Source organism: Eucyclogobius newberryi, unplaced genomic scaffold (genome assembly GCF_026437365.1).
Source record: "Eucyclogobius newberryi isolate DKJ021-1_F unplaced genomic scaffold, fEucNew1.0.hap1 SCAF_3, whole genome shotgun sequence".
NCBI lineage: Eukaryota > Metazoa > Chordata > Actinopteri > Gobiiformes > Gobiidae > Eucyclogobius > Eucyclogobius newberryi.
In genome coordinates this window covers 27,434,784-27,450,408 of record NW_027315945.1, presented here as the reverse complement: position 1 = coordinate 27,450,408, position 15,625 = coordinate 27,434,784, and the positions used below count along the sequence as shown (strand labels likewise).

At 38.5% G+C, this 15,625-nt stretch overlaps 2 protein-coding genes across 2 annotated transcripts; both read left to right on the top strand.

Moving 5' to 3' along the window:
- The first annotated feature begins 233 nt into the window (after positions 1 to 233).
- cbx3b (chromobox homolog 3b) lies at positions 234 to 8,824 on the top strand. Its single transcript, XM_072461063.1, has 5 exons — positions 234 to 489; positions 1,664 to 1,803; positions 1,878 to 2,031; positions 7,272 to 7,426; positions 8,061 to 8,824. Exons 2-5 carry the CDS (start codon positions 1,664 to 1,666, stop codon positions 8,179 to 8,181), a joined length of 570 nt encoding a protein of 189 aa, XP_072317164.1. The 5' UTR covers positions 234 to 489; the 3' UTR covers positions 8,182 to 8,824.
- A 1,501-nt stretch (positions 8,825 to 10,325) lies between these two features.
- snx10b (sorting nexin 10b) lies at positions 10,326 to 12,511 on the top strand. The gene is made up of 5 exons (XM_072461314.1): positions 10,326 to 10,530; positions 10,596 to 10,696; positions 10,766 to 10,867; positions 11,957 to 12,166; positions 12,339 to 12,511. The coding sequence occupies exons 1-5, from the start codon at positions 10,438 to 10,440 to the stop codon at positions 12,442 to 12,444; spliced, it is 612 nt and encodes a 203-aa protein (XP_072317415.1). The 5' UTR covers positions 10,326 to 10,437; the 3' UTR covers positions 12,445 to 12,511.
- The last annotated feature ends 3,114 nt before the right edge of the window (positions 12,512 to 15,625 follow it).

The following is a 15,625-nucleotide window of genomic DNA, read 5'->3' as shown; positions in this document are numbered from 1 at the left end:
ATTGACGTCCCGTGACACTTTATAGCCCACTGTACCCGGCACTTCAGTTGTGGGGGGCCAAAGCCACAGCTCGGGCCCCTGTCATGTCCCCCTGACGCCCTCGGGTGTCAGAGCAGCCCCGGAGAGCCCCCCCGCCGCGGGACCACGTCCACGCGGCGGGACCACAGCCACACGGACTGCGCGCTGATTGGTCGCCCCGCGCGCCTCCGCTCGTCACCCGTCGTGTGTCGGTTTTCCTGGCATGACCTTTTCCCTTGGCAACCACTTCCTCCGAGCGTGAGCCAAAACACGGCCATCTTTATTTCGAACTCATTCATGAAAAGTTGTCTTTGTGGACAGATCGCAGCAGCCGCGCGCGGTGCCGCTCGCCAAAGACGCAGACGGACATCGCGCATTGTTTGTTGTGTGTAGTTTTCCCCGCGACAGCTTCCAAAACACACACGAGAGCAGAGCGAGGCGAGCCGCCGCTTTCCACCGAGAATAAAAAGCGTACGTGCTTCGACTGTCTGTCCGCGGCGCGTTTGGTCGGAGCCGATCGTCCGCGTCTCGTGCCCTGTCCGGTTTTGCTCACGTGTCGCAAAGACGCTTTAACGTGTTGCGTTTCGATGGCGGCGGTGCAGAGGCGCGTGCGTTGAGGTTTAGGGGGGTAACGCAGGTGTGAAGGGCAGCGGACCGGACACTGCCATCTTTGTGTGGTCAGACAGGACAGGGCGGGTTTGTGGAGGGTTTTCTGGACACAAAGTTACTGCGGTCTGACGTGTTTCTGTTTCACTGCACAGTGTTGTTAAGGAACTGCAGACGTGTGCGGGGTTATGGGGACTTCTGGGAGACGTGTGCGGGGTTATGGGGACTTCTGGGAGACGTGTGCGGGGTTATGGGGACTTCTGGGAGACGTGTGCGGGGTTATGGGGACTACTGGGAGACGTGTAAGGGGTTATGGGGACTTCTGGGAGACGTGTGCGGGGTTATGGGGACTACTGGGAGACGTGTGCGGGGTTATGGGGACTTCTGGGAGACGTGTGCGGGGTTATGGGGACTACTGGGAGACGTGTGCGGGGTTATGGGGACTACTGGGAGACGTGTGCGGGGTTATGGGGACTTCTGGGAGACGTGTGCGGGGTTATGGGGACTTCTGGGAGACGTGTGCGGGGTTAGGGGGACTTCTGGGAGACGTGTGCGGGGTTAGGGGGACTTCTGGGAGACGTGTGCGCTGTTATGGGGACTTCTGGGAGACGTGTGCGGGGTTATGGGGACTTCTGGGAGACGTGCTCCTGTGATGCTGCAAAAGTTGAACTGCACGTGGAATAGCTTGAGAAATAGCCCTGTCCCAACTCTATTTTGATACTAAAGTTTAGGCTTGATGCTCAAGTTTGAGACTACAATTATAACAAATAATAGACAATACAGACATCGCAATATATTAATAATTTACTTATGTTACAATGAGTTCTTATTCTGATAAAGCGGAAAATGTACAATGTTTGTCCTATTTGTGTGACGTTGATGTGATTTCTTTTAATATTGATACTTCTAGTGCCGATACCAGTTTTAGTATTAATTTAATAGCATGTAATAGCTTCTTTTTAATGTTTTTGTTGTTGTTGTTTTACATCCAGGTCAATTAATACAAACTAAATCATTGAAAATTGTTTTGTCTTTTAAGATGCGAAAGAAGCAGACTGTCAAACAGAGGAAGACCGAGGACTCGTCTGTCATACACAAATTTGTTGTCGAAAAAATAATACGCCGTCGGGTCTTTGACGGGAGAGTTGAGTACTTTCTGAAGTGGAAAGGCTTTACAGAGTAAGTACAAATACCGCACAGTCACAGACAAAAGCTCTGGAGCTGATTCTAACACATTTGTCATGTCCTTGCAGTGCTGACAACACATGGGAGCCTGAAGACAACCTGGACTGCCCTGAACTCATCGAAGCCTTCCTCATCAATAACACACATCTGACCGACGGCACTGAAGAAGAGCTCTGTGACATCATGCCCAAGGACGAGATGACCGAGCAAGAGACCGAAATTGTAAGTTTCACACGTACGAGACTGTAGAATATCAGCGTGTGGCACATTAGTGGAAGTTCCTATAATGTAGAGTATTTAAGAGTTTGTATTTCTACTATTACGACCATTTAATAATACTAAAAGAGGTGGGCAATATGTTGTGTATGCGGTAATATGTTGTGTATGTGGTAATATGTTGTGTATGTGGTAATATGTTGTGTATGTGGTAATATGTTGTGTATGTGGTAATATGTTGTGTACGTGGTAATATGTTGTGTACGTGGTAATATGTTGTGTATGTGGTAATATGTTGTGTATGTGGTAATATGTTGTGTATCAGGTAATATGTTGTGTATGTGGTAATATGTTAATATGTTGTGTATGCGGTAATATGTTAATATGTTGTGTATCAGGTAATATGTTGTGTATGTGGTAATATGTTAATATGTTGTGTATGCGGTAATATGTTAATATGTTGTGTATGCGGTAATATGTTGTGTATGCGGTAATATGTTGTGTATGTGGTAATATGTTGTTTATGTGGTAATATGTTGTGTACGTGGTAATATGTTGTGTACGTGGTAATATGTTGTGTACGTGGTAATATGTTGTGTACGTGGTAATATGTTGTGTATGTGGTAATATGTTGTGTATCAGGTAATATGTTGTGTATGTGGTAATATGTTAATATGTTGTGTATGCGGTAATATGTTGTGTATGCGGTAATATGTTGTGTATGCGGTAATATGTTAATATGTTGTGTATGTGGTAATATGTTGTGTATGCGGTAATATGTTGTGTATGCGGTAATATGTTAATATGTTGTGTATGCGGTAATATGTTGTGTATGCGGTAATATGTTAATATGTTGTGTATGCGGTAATATGTTGTGTATGTGGTAATATGTTGTGTATGCGGTAATATGTTAATATGTTGTGTATGTGGTAATATGTTGTGTATGTGGTAATATGTTGTGTATGCGGTAATATGTTTAATATGTTGTGTATGCGGTAATATGTTGTGTATGCGGTAATATGTTGTGTATGCGGTAATATGTTTAATATGTTGTGTATGCGGTAATATGTTAATATGTTGTGTATGCGGTAATATGTTGTGTATGCGGTAATATGTTTAATATGTTGTGTATGCGGTAATATGTTAATATGTTGTGTATGCGGTAATATGTTGTGTATGTGGTAATATGTTGTGTATGCGGTAATATGTTGTGTATGCGGTAATATGTTTAATATGTTGTGTATGCGGTAATATGTTGTGTATGTGGTAATATGTTGTGTATGCGGTAATATGTTGTGTATGTGGTAATATGTTAATATGTTGTGTATGCGGTAATATGTTAATATGTTGTGTATGCGGTAATATGTTGTGTATGCGGTAATATGTTGTGTATGCGGTAATATGTTGTGTATCAGGTAATATGTTGTGTATGTGGTAATATGTTGTGTATGCGGTAATATGTTGTGTATGTGGTAATATGTTGTGTATGTGGTAATATGTTGTGTATGTGGTAATATGTTGTGTATGTGGTAATATGTTGTGTATGTGGTAATATGTTGTGTATGTGGTAATATGTTAATATGTTGTGTATGCGGTAATATGTTAATATGTTGTGTATGCGGTAATATGTTAATATGTTGTGTATGCGGTAATATGTTAATATGTTGTGTATGCGGTAATATGTTAATATGTTGTGTATGCGGTAATATGTTGTATATGCGGTAATATGTTGTGTATGCGGTAATTTGTGTATGTGGTAATATGTTGTGTATGTGGTAATATGTTAATATGTTGTGTATGCGGTAATATGTTGTGTATGCGGTAATATGTTAATATGTTGTGTATGCGGTAATATGTTGTGTATGTGGTAATATGTTAATATGTTGTGTATGCGGTAATATGTTGTGTATGTGGTAATATGTTAATATGTTGTGTATGCGGTAATATGTTAATATGTTGTGTATGCGGTAATATGTTGTGTATGCGGTAATATGTTAATATGTTGTGTATGCGGTAATATGTTGTGTATGTGGTAATATGTTAATATGTTGTGTATGCGGTAATATGTTAATATGTTGTGTATGCGGTAATATGTTGTGTATGCGGTAATATGTTAATATGTTGTGTATGCGGTAATATGTTGTGTATGTGGTAATATGTTAATATGTTGTGTATGCGGTAATATGTTGTGTATGCGGTAATATGTTGTGTATGCGGTAATATGTTGTGTATGTGGTAATATGTTAATATGTTGTGTATGCGGTAATATGTTAATATGTTGTGTATGTGGTAATATGTTAATATGTTGTGTATGCGGTAATATGTTGTGTATGCGGTAATATGTTGTGTATGCGGTAATTTGTGTATGTGGTAATATGTTGTGTATGTGGTAATATGTTGTGTATGTGGTAATATGTTAATATGTTGTGTATGCGGTAATATGTTAATATGTTGTGTATGCGGTAATATGTTGTGTATGCGGTAATATGTTAATATGTTGTGTATGCGGTAATATGTTGTGTATGTGGTAATATGTTAATATGTTGTGTATGCGGTAATATGTTGTGTATGTGGTAATATGTTGTGTATGCGGTAATATGTTAATATGTTGTGTATGCGGTAATATGTTGTGTATGCGGTAATATGTTAATATGTTGTGTATGCGGTAATATGTTGTGTATGTGGTAATATGTTAATATGTTGTGTATGCGGTAATATGTTAATATGTTGTGTATGCGGTAATATGTTGTGTATGCGGTAATGTGTTAATATGTTGTGTATGCGGTAATATGTTGTGTATGTGGTAATATGTTAATATGTTGTGTATGCGGTAATATGTTGTGTATGCGGTAATATGTTGTGTATGCGGTAATATGTTGTGTATGTGGTAATATGTTAATATGTTGTGTATGCGGTAATATGTTAATATGTTGTGTATGCGGTAATATGTTGTGTATGCGGTAATATGTTGTGTATGTGGTAATATGTTAATATGTTGTGTATGCGGTAATATGTTAATATGTTGTGTATGCGGTAATATGTTGTGTATGCGGTAATATTTTAATATGTTGTGTATGCGGTAATATGTTGTGTATGAGGTAATATGTTGTGTATGTGGTAATATGTTGTGTATGTGGTAATATGTTGTGTATGTGGTAATATGTTGTGTATGTGGTAATATGTTGTGTATGTGGTAATATGTTGTGTATGCGGTAATATGTTGTGTATGCGGTAATATGTTGTGTATGCGGTAATATGTTGTGTATGTGGTAATATGTTAATATGTTGTGTATGCGGTAATATGTTAATATGTTGTGTATGCGGTAATATGTTGTGTATGAGGTAATATGTTGTGTATGTGGTAATATGTTGTGTATGTGGTAATATGTTAATATGTTGTGTATGCGGTAATATGTTGTGTATGAGGTAATATGTTGTGTATGAGGTAATATGTTGTGTATGAGGTAATATGTTGTGTATGTGGTAATATGTTGTGTATGAGGTAATATGTTGTGTATGAGGTAATATGTTGTGTATGAGGTAATATGTTGTGTATGCGGTAATATGTTGTGTATGAGGTAATATGTTGTGTATGAGGTAATATGTTGTGTATGAGGTAATATGTTGTGTATGTGGTAATATGTTGTGTATGTGGTAATATGTTGTGTATGTGGTAATATGTTAATATGTTGTGTATGTGGTAATATGTTAATATGTTGTGTATGTGGTAATATGTTAATATGTTGTGTATGTGGTAATATGTTAATATGTTGTGTATGCGGTAATATGTTAATATGTTGTGTATGCGGTAATATGTTAATATGTTGTGTATGTGGTAATATGTTGTGTATGTGGTAATATGTTAATATGTTGTGTATGTGATCTGCGATAAGATAAGATATTCCTTTATTGTCCCACATGGGGAAATTTCATAGGTGCAACGCAGGTAGATACAGAGATAGATACAGAAGAAAAGAACAGATCACTTATATGAAGTTTGAAAAACACTCTCAGTAGAAGATCTCTTATAAACAAAAACTCCCAAAGACAAAACCTCCCATTACCCAACAAGGGATGGAGGGGAAAAATAATAGAGATAAAAATAAATAAATAAATACCATTGTATGTGATCACGACAGTAGTTGCACATGAATTGCACAGTAATTGCACATAATAATAATATGAGAATATGTTGTGTATGCGGTGTATGTGGTAATATGTTAATATGTTGTGTATGCAGTAATATCAAATGTTGTTATTTTGAATATGTTATATCCAAAATTACATATACCATATAAATGGGATATTTACTGGTACGTTTATCCTTTTATCATTTGTTTATCATGAAACCTTTTACTGCCCCTCGGGAAATGTCTCGCACACGAGAGTAGGGGTGTGCAAATTGACAAAAATGAATGTGTCTATAATTTTTCACGTTGAGTTTCCCAATAACAATATTCAGAAGATATTAACTGTGTCTTTAATCGTCTTAGGTGATTTTTTGTCTTCTTTTTTCATCGAACAAATGCGAAATGTCTGTAAAAATGCATCAGAAAAGTTCAGAAAAGTCACCTTTTTATACCTTTGACTTTGATTTCTCAGTTTTATTTTCAATCGGCTCTTTTTATAGCTTTTCCTTTTTAGAAACGATGCACTCAATGTTAAAATTGTGCACATCTTCACAGTAACATTTACGACATTATCTCAAATTTGATACGTCGCCCACTTCTACACGAGAGTACATCAAATCGTTACCCGAGGTGAGGAAGTTAAGGAAGGTAAGGAAGGTAAAGAAGTTAAGGAAGTTAAGGAAAGTAAGGTAAGTAAGGTAAGTAAGGTAAGTAAGGTAAGTAAGGTAAGTAAGGTAAGTAAGGTAAGTAAGGTAAGTAAGGTAAGTAAGGTAAGGAAGGTAAGTAAGGTAAGTAAGGTAAGTAAGGTAAGTAAGGTAAGTAAGGTAAGTAAGGTAAGTAAGGTAAGGAAGGTAAGGAAGTTAAGGAAGTTAAGGAAGGTAAGGAAGGTAAGGAAGTTAAGGAAGTTAAGGAAGTTAAGGAAGTTAAGGAAGTTAAGGAAGTTAAGGAAGGTAAGGAAGTTAAGGAAGTCATACAGAGGCTGCAGAAGAACACAGATCCAAGAGTCAGAGTCCTGCAGATCCTGGTGGTCAAAAGCCAAGGCCTTTTCAGTATTGCCCATCACTACATGAAATCCAGTGTTGTGATCTGGTTCATACGTATCATTTTGTCCTCTAGACCTGTCTACAGTCTCCGCAGCAGACCGACAGCGGCGTCCTCCAGCCCAATTCTGAGCTCGCCGACTCCAAACCTCACGTCAGCACTCGCCAGGAGCCCGAGTGCATCATCGGCTCCACGGACCGACGAGGGGAACTCATGTTTTTAGTCAAATGGTAACTCTGCAGCTTCCTTATTTCTGTGTTCAGGAATAACTGCTGAAATAACACACCGTGGCTTTGTTTTTCCTGTGTTGTTTTTATTTTGAAGTCATGATGTTAGGTTCTGTCTGCCCACCTCAGTCCAAAGTAACTATTATACATCATGTAGGTATATTTGTATTTGCAAGTTGTGGTTTTGAAGTGGCATTTTAGTGGGAAGTTCAAGGTGCAGTAGGAGATGGTGTTGCTTTGCCTGAAATGTTCCGTAAATAGGACATCAAACATATATATCTTGTACTTATTAAATTACAATCGTTTTTTTTCTCGGGTCGGGTTTACTGCCATTCTATGGAACATTCCAGGCAAAGCATTAAAATCTCCATGGAGACAAGCAATTTGCTCATTTCCCCCCAAAGAAGTTGCACAGTGCACATTTTGCATCCATTTATTATTATCTTTTAAATACTTTAAGTGTTGATTTTGTCCATTTTGGTTTAAAATAAAAACAACTCTTGTCAGAAGAATGGAAAAAAGAACATCAATCAAGAGGAAATTGGTACTAGAGCTGTGAATGAATGCATGTCGACTCATATTAGTCTTTTTTAATGTGTAAAATGGCACTGTATTCATAATTGTTGTTCTTCTGCAGGAAAAACTCTGAGGACGTGGCGCTGCTCTCGGCGCGTGAGGTGAGCGCCCGCTGTCCTCAGGTGGTCATCAACTTCTACGAGCAGAAGTTGACCTGGCACTGCAGCGAGGACGAGCAGTAAGACGGGCCGCGGCGGTGCGAAGCAGAACACGCCCGAAGCTTCGTTCACCCTTCATCTAATGCCCCTCTTGAGCTGAGAGAGGCGGTGCCAGAGCCTCCCGGGGGGCTTAGATATCGGGTAGAGATGGTGCCAAGAGTACCCCGCGGTGCTTAGAGGTCGATGGACGGTTTGATGGGAACGCGATGAGACCAAAACTAACATTGGTGCCGATTTTGGGGCGGACTAACCTGTAGCAGCTTTAGTTTGTGTCGTTACGTAGGAGACACAATCACTGTGGATGTTTTCAGTTCCGAAACGAGCATTTACCCTGTAGTTGTTTTCAGTTTTACGTCGGGGTGGGAGATATGTCAAAAAATGGATCCATATCGCAGTTGTTGTTTTGGAGATATGCAAAATGTGCTGTATATCAAGTTTGTAATGAAAACTGGTTCAGCAAAAGGCTGCGAAAAGAGCTGATCAACAGTAAAATACAACAAACCTTCTGTGTAATCATAAAGGAGACACATTATGATTTTTTTCCTTTCAGGTACTTGCGCTGTATTGAACTATTACATAAGTAAAACATAATTTTACATTTTGTACCTGGTAAAACCGCAATGGGAAACAACTTTGTAATAGAAACCGGACCATTGACTTCCCGCTCAAAACTGTTTCTCTTTTTAGTTTTTTGCTTTGTGACATTTTGGAACGTTTCACACGGCGTCAGGGATGTGGGCGGGGATGGGGGATGTGGGTGGGGCGGGATCTTCTGAGTACTCGAGCCTGGACAATACAGGATCAATCGAAATACAACTTCGAATAAACCGATGATGAGGAAACATGGTTAAATTGAAGCGTAATATGTCCCCTTTAAGATAAGATAACGGCACAAAGTGATTATTCTGCTTTTCGTGGCCGATTCATGACACAATTTAGCAGATTTCTGACAGACTGCCCTAATATTATTATCAAAATAATCCCCAACAATAATGGCAATATTCGTTTTTTGTCTCCACCCTCCACCCCTAGTGTAAAGAACGCTGCAATGTGAGGAGTCCTTGGTCGTTTAGTGAGTCGGACTGTAGTCGGACTGATGGAACTGCTGTGCCTCGAGACGCTGTAACCTTTTCACTGTTGTTTAACTCGTGTCCATTTATAGCCTTAGTTTTTACTGTATCTCGCGTTGTTACTGCGTGACCTTTGTGGTTAATGTGTAATCTTTTTGAGAATTTTACTCAGCAGAAAATCCCTAGTTTCAGCCGCAGCTATTTACCAAAAAAAAAGAAAGGAATCATTATCAGGAAGATGGTAAAAGCGAATTGGCTGCGTGAATGTCCCTCTGGCGTTACACATAAAATTGGCGAGTCATATGAAGGTTAAAGGAATTGTTAATTGAAGCACTTTACCGACCGCTTGTTGGATTTACAGGGCATTGTCTTCCTCTAGCTTCAGGTAAACGTGAGTAAAACCTCTTCCGTGACCACTGTTATGCGACCTACGCTCCCATTTGTCCAGGAATTCAAACTTCTACTGATTTTGCTGTAACCTACTGCTGTTGACCATGGATCTGTGAATGTTTGTGAATAAAAATACTTGGTGCATCGATTGGATCTTGGGGTGTTTTTAAGTAAAGTTGCTTTGTTGTAAGGATTTCATTGTGCATTTTATATAATCTAGATATTTTTTCAGTATTAATCTGTGACTATCATCAAACTAAAAGTAAACGATTGATGTATGTAGTTTTAGTTCGGAGATGGTAGTGTATCTTTCCTCTTCCACACACAGTACAACGATTAATTGCTGCTGTTGCATTTTTTTTAAAAGATGCTCACATGCCATGTTTGTTGTTTATGAGTTGGAAGTTTCTCACTGCCGTCTGTGAGGGGAGGAGCTCCAGCTGAGTGCTTCTGAAACCTTTGTTCATGGTCAATAAAGCATGAAAATGAAATGAACTACCATCTTCTTTATCTGAAGTTTTGGAGAATATGACAGAAAACGCCGCCACAAAACAAGTACCGGTAAGAGCATTTAAAGATAGGAGCTCCTTATCATTTACGTAATTTAGTTCATTGCTTTACTACTATTGGGTTTTTTTTTACTGTTTTTTTTTTTTTTTGTGTATGTATGGCAAGTATGGATATTCCGTCTAGAGTTTCCATTCCTGATTTCTTTGCCAGCCAATCCAAAACACTTCCTCTTTCCACAAAAATAACTTCCTTTTTGACTCAGATTGTTGTACTGTGCGCTCCATGTGTCAGTGTCTCCTCTGCCTTTTCCATGCAGCAAGTAATCAGTGTGTGGGTGCGCGACCCAAGGATACAGAAGAATGATTTTTGGCATGCGTACATCGACTATGAAATCTGCCTCCATGTGAGTACCATGTCAATGACAATGACACGTCTGCTGCTGAGTGTTAAACGTTCACCCTCTTCCAGACCAACAGTGTTTGCTTTACAAAGAAAATCTCCAGCGTGAGACGAAGATACAGTGAGTTTGTGTGGCTCAGGGAGAAACTAGAAGCCAATTCACTGCTCATGTGAGTGCTCCACATCGTTATGAGGCTTTAACTTCCAGTTCCAAGTTTAAAGTCTGTTATGTTTTGCAGGATAAAGCTTCCAGACTTGCCTCCAAAGAACCCTTTCTTCAGCCTGAACAATGCGCGGCAGATAACGGAGCGGATGAGGGGGCTGCAGAAGTTTCTGGAGCAGTAAGTGTGAGCTCATAGATCAATTCTGCACTTTGACATACATTTGTAGAACAACAACTGACGAGTCACAGTTACAACTCACAGATAAAAAAGAAGGAAACCCTCGCTATGTATTCTAAAGTATAAACTCTGCATCAAACAGTACAGCTATATATTATAAACTCTTCAACTTATTTGACTCAGCTCTTAAATATTGCACAGACATTGAGCATAGTCACTGTACATGTTAGTTTACATAGTACCGTGTTATTACAAGTTCTTAAATAGGTGTTAGAAGTGATTTCACTGTGTAACAACCTATAATTACATGTAATTACAGGTTGTTACACAGTGCATTATGATCATAAAGTTTTAATGTAACCTTGTACCTATTAATCAGCCTTGTCTTTAAAGCATGACTCAGATCTACTTGAATAGAAATAGAAAAATTAAATGTGCAAATAACAGAATGAACAAATCGAGCAAGAACTGAACCGGGGCATCATAAAAACTACAATCTTTTTTTGATTTTGGCACCACTTTATATCAACTACACCTTAATTAATCTTAATGAAGCATGAACAAAGACTTTATTAATGATTAATAAATTGTTTTATAAGAATGATTCAGGCTTAGTAGCTACTTATTTAAGGGCTTCAGGTATGGTATTATTGAAGTATCTAAGCCTGAATCATTCTTATAAAGGCTGGGGATTTTTTGGTACATTTGTACATTTTGTGTTTTCCCCCAAAGTGTATCTTGTAAAAGCAGCACTTTGTGACAAATAATCAGATTATTGCATGTATACACGTAATAATAAAGTATTTCATAGTCTCTTCTAAAACTGTGCACACCCCTAAAATAAAGCATGTGAACATTAACCGTGTGCTAAAGGGTTTGTGAGAACTAAGAACAAGATCATACCTAAAGCCTTTGTTCATGCTTTATTAAGCCTATTAAACACGTAGTTATTTTGTAAAGGTTTTTGTTGTATATCTCTTGACACAAACAGTATTTTGGTCTTTGTTTATGGCTGCACACAGACTCTTAAATCATGTTGCAGTTGTTCCAAAGCTCTATGTGTCCCGTTTCCTTGTTTCTTCTCTACAGGATCCTCCAGAGCCCGCTGCTCCTGTCCGACAGCTGTTTACACCTCTTCCTCCAGTCTCAGCTCAGTGTGGCCAAAATGGAGGCGTGCGCCACAGGGAGGACGCCGTTCTCTGTGACCCAGGCGGTGCAGCGCTGTGGCCTCAGACGCTTCCACTCAGACGAGGAGCTGCACAAGAGCATGAGCCTGTCCTGCGACTGTGATTCAGACAGGTCAAACAATACAACAGCTGTCCTTCTCAACAAATGTATATACTTGCACACATAGATAGCGGAACCCCAAATACCCCAAATATTACAAATCATTCAAATAAATAAATTGTCAAGTACAATGCAAGGTATGGTATGGTATATTTATAATAATTTCCCCCTCTTTCTCTCCTAGCTCTGAGTGCACAGACACCAAGTCTTTGGTGCTAAACAAATCCCAGAGTGCAGCATTACTTCGATATCCAGGACTGAACCAAGAGGACTCTGAACTGCACCAGTGAATCTGCATGAACCTTCATCACTTACTGCACTTTTACCAAAATTGGTTAATCTTCTGTGTTCAATCAATATATAGATTTTTAAATTGTGTAATCATAATAATAGTAACAATTGTATAGTGGCACAAAAGTGATTTTATGTATTTTAATATAATAAACAAATTGTAATATATAGGTTTTATTTATACAATTGTGAGATGAATGTAAATATCAATCATAATAGTTAATTAGTCATTAAAATGAACAATTCAGAAAAAGGAATTGCATTCATTTTATTTAGAGCTGTGCTTTGTAATCTTGTAGCAGCACATTTCCTAAAGATGGCAGTGTTGCTGCATGCAAGTCCTTTATCCATTCACTTATGTAGCTTACATTGAACTAAAACAAAAACAAAGTATACGTATTATTATCTAACATGAAAATCAAATCCACTGTAAAGAATGTGCTGTTTTCTGAGCAAAAGGACAGTGCTCGTCATACTGCAGTGCTTAGCAGGGTGTCATGTGTAATGGGCTCTCTGCAGACGCCCCTGTCAGGTGTGCTATAGGACGTCCTGTGGGGTCTCCGTGGACCCGCTCCTGTCGCAGAGGTCTCGCTGTAGACAGGCTACATTGCTCCCCGCTGAGCTAAATGCCAGCTGCACTGACAGCGCACCTTTTCAAACTGTCTCTGATTGTGCTTTTCTGTACCATTTTGTCCATTGTTCTGTTGAGAGTATGCAGAATACTGGTGTTCCCACTGTGAGCAGCAGCACACTTATGCAAAGGTAATGGCCACTAAACATAGTGACAGCACCTGACATATCTATGTAGTTAATTAGATTCTCCGAGGCTCTGTGTGCACAGATACTCATTACACATTCACACAGTGCAGACAATGGGCCCAGCACAGACAGGTGACGTCACCTCAGCCTCGCTCAGAGCACTTTGGACAGAAGGGAGAGCCCAGAGAAATGGATGAGTGGGTGTATATGGGCTTTTAAGCACATCTAAGTATGCAAATGAATCAGACTTCTTTGTTGGCGCTTAACTGTCTGAGGCAAATGACTCTCCTTCACACATATATGCACTGGCACTGCTGCACGTTTGCTTTTGAAGATAACCATATTTCATACAGCTGTTATACCTCCAGAGAAAAAAGACTGTTTAACATTCACTCTAGATTACGAGATCCCTCAAGAACAATAATGAGCTGAATTTGTATTTGAACAAAGACCTTTACTTTGTATCATCTCAAATCTAGTGATTCAATTCCTGACTTAAACAACATTTTATTTGATTTCTCCAAATCGTCACGTTTTCTGCCGACACAAACTATACGTTATAATAGATGATATTGGTCAACCCTAATTTTAGGACTGAAACCATATAGACGTGTTTTATTGGCCGTGTTTCTGCTCCAGTGGTGGTTAACCTTGAGATGCCATAACCTGGTACTGGCTCTGCTACCATGACAACAGGACACTTTTCAATCCATCAGTCAAACTGGTTCAGAATCCTGCAGGAATGTGGCCCTTAACAATTTAATGAAGTAAAAACTAAAATACAGAGGATTATGGAGAAAATTAGGACATCAAAATAAATAAAATTGTTATTATCAGTGCTTAGTTATTTTTGCATAATTACTGTCTGACATAAGCTGAGAAAATAAGATGTGAAATGTGAAACTGCTCTTTTGGGAATGACCCATCTGCCTCAAACCAAGTCTGCGAGATCAGAAAAAACCCTGCTCAGATTAATGATTTTATGCGTGAGTTATAGTTCTCTTTGTGTAATTAACAGAAAGATATTATATTACACTGTATTATGTCCAACACAACAACATTTGTAAACGTAAAATGATATAAAATCCTGGCTAAGCGTTTTTCTCTGTTCACAGCCAAAACAAATGGGCATATTCACTCCAATAGAGGCGCGTTTGAAATAAATCAGAAGCAGCGTTCTTATTTTGGCAGGAGTTTATTTTGCAGAATTTATTTGCGGCAAAAGAGTCCAGCATTAGGCTTGCTTAAGATATTATTTTTGTGTGACTGCATCTGTGATACTCAGCCTGTTCCATGGCAAAATATGAAAGATAAAAAGTAAAAAAAAATGCTGATGATTGAAATATTTATGACACAAGGTTTTTCAAGATCATTTTCACATTTACAGTAAAAATCTGTGAGCTAGAATATTCAAATCTAATCATTAGATCTGATTGATGGAAATCTAATCTAATAAATACCTGGTTACATTTGTTAGATAATTGAGGGATTTTTAGAGTAATCGTTGGAGAGCAAAAAAAGCACAATGAATTTTAAAATGACTCTTAATCTTTAACATTTCATCTTTCCTTTTCATCATCGCCACACCTGATAATGAGCAGTTATTTGGTGAAATCAGAAATGTTTGTATTTGTTGAGTTCACGTCCAGATGATGAACGGCAGGGGTTTATTATGTAACTGTGAATAAATGTATCTTGTGGGTGTAATCTCTCATTCGGAGTGTTCCATCGTAGATAAAGATTCAGTTATAGTCATCTGGACTCTGTTTTTAGGAAAAAATGAAACTTTTTGACTCTCATCCAAGAGTCATAATCTGCAAACTTTCGGTCCACAAAAGTTGACATTTATCATCATTAAAGGGTTTTTTATTGACAACGATTGCGTCTTTGGTGTTGAACAATGAAGATTTCTGAAGATATTGAACAAATAATATCACTTTTGCTTGAACTGCATATGACAGGTTAGACATTTAACTAAAATGTAGTGAATATGATTATATTTAAGGTTTTACTAAAGATGTTGCCTATTTGGTCTACAGTTTGACCATTTATTTATAAGTTTATAACGCTACTTCCTGGTTGGTCATGAACAGATGAGACAAGAAGAGGTCATTTCACAACTGTTACCTAGCAACCATTCTGTAAACAAGGACCAAAATCAATTTTGAATTAATGATATCTGATAACAATTTAATTTTGTTAACTGTTGCTTAAACTGTCAGTAAAACATGAAATTGTCCCTGAATTCTGGATGAAATGTTGCTTCCTGTAATTTTAAACTTATTTTTAAAAAAAAATTCACAAACCGACACAAGGGAACTATCCCAATAAGCTATCTAAACAACTGGAAAAACACGAGAACAGGTCATGTGCCCTTTATATTTTAAGTAAGTACAGCCAAAATACTCCTGACTAAAAATA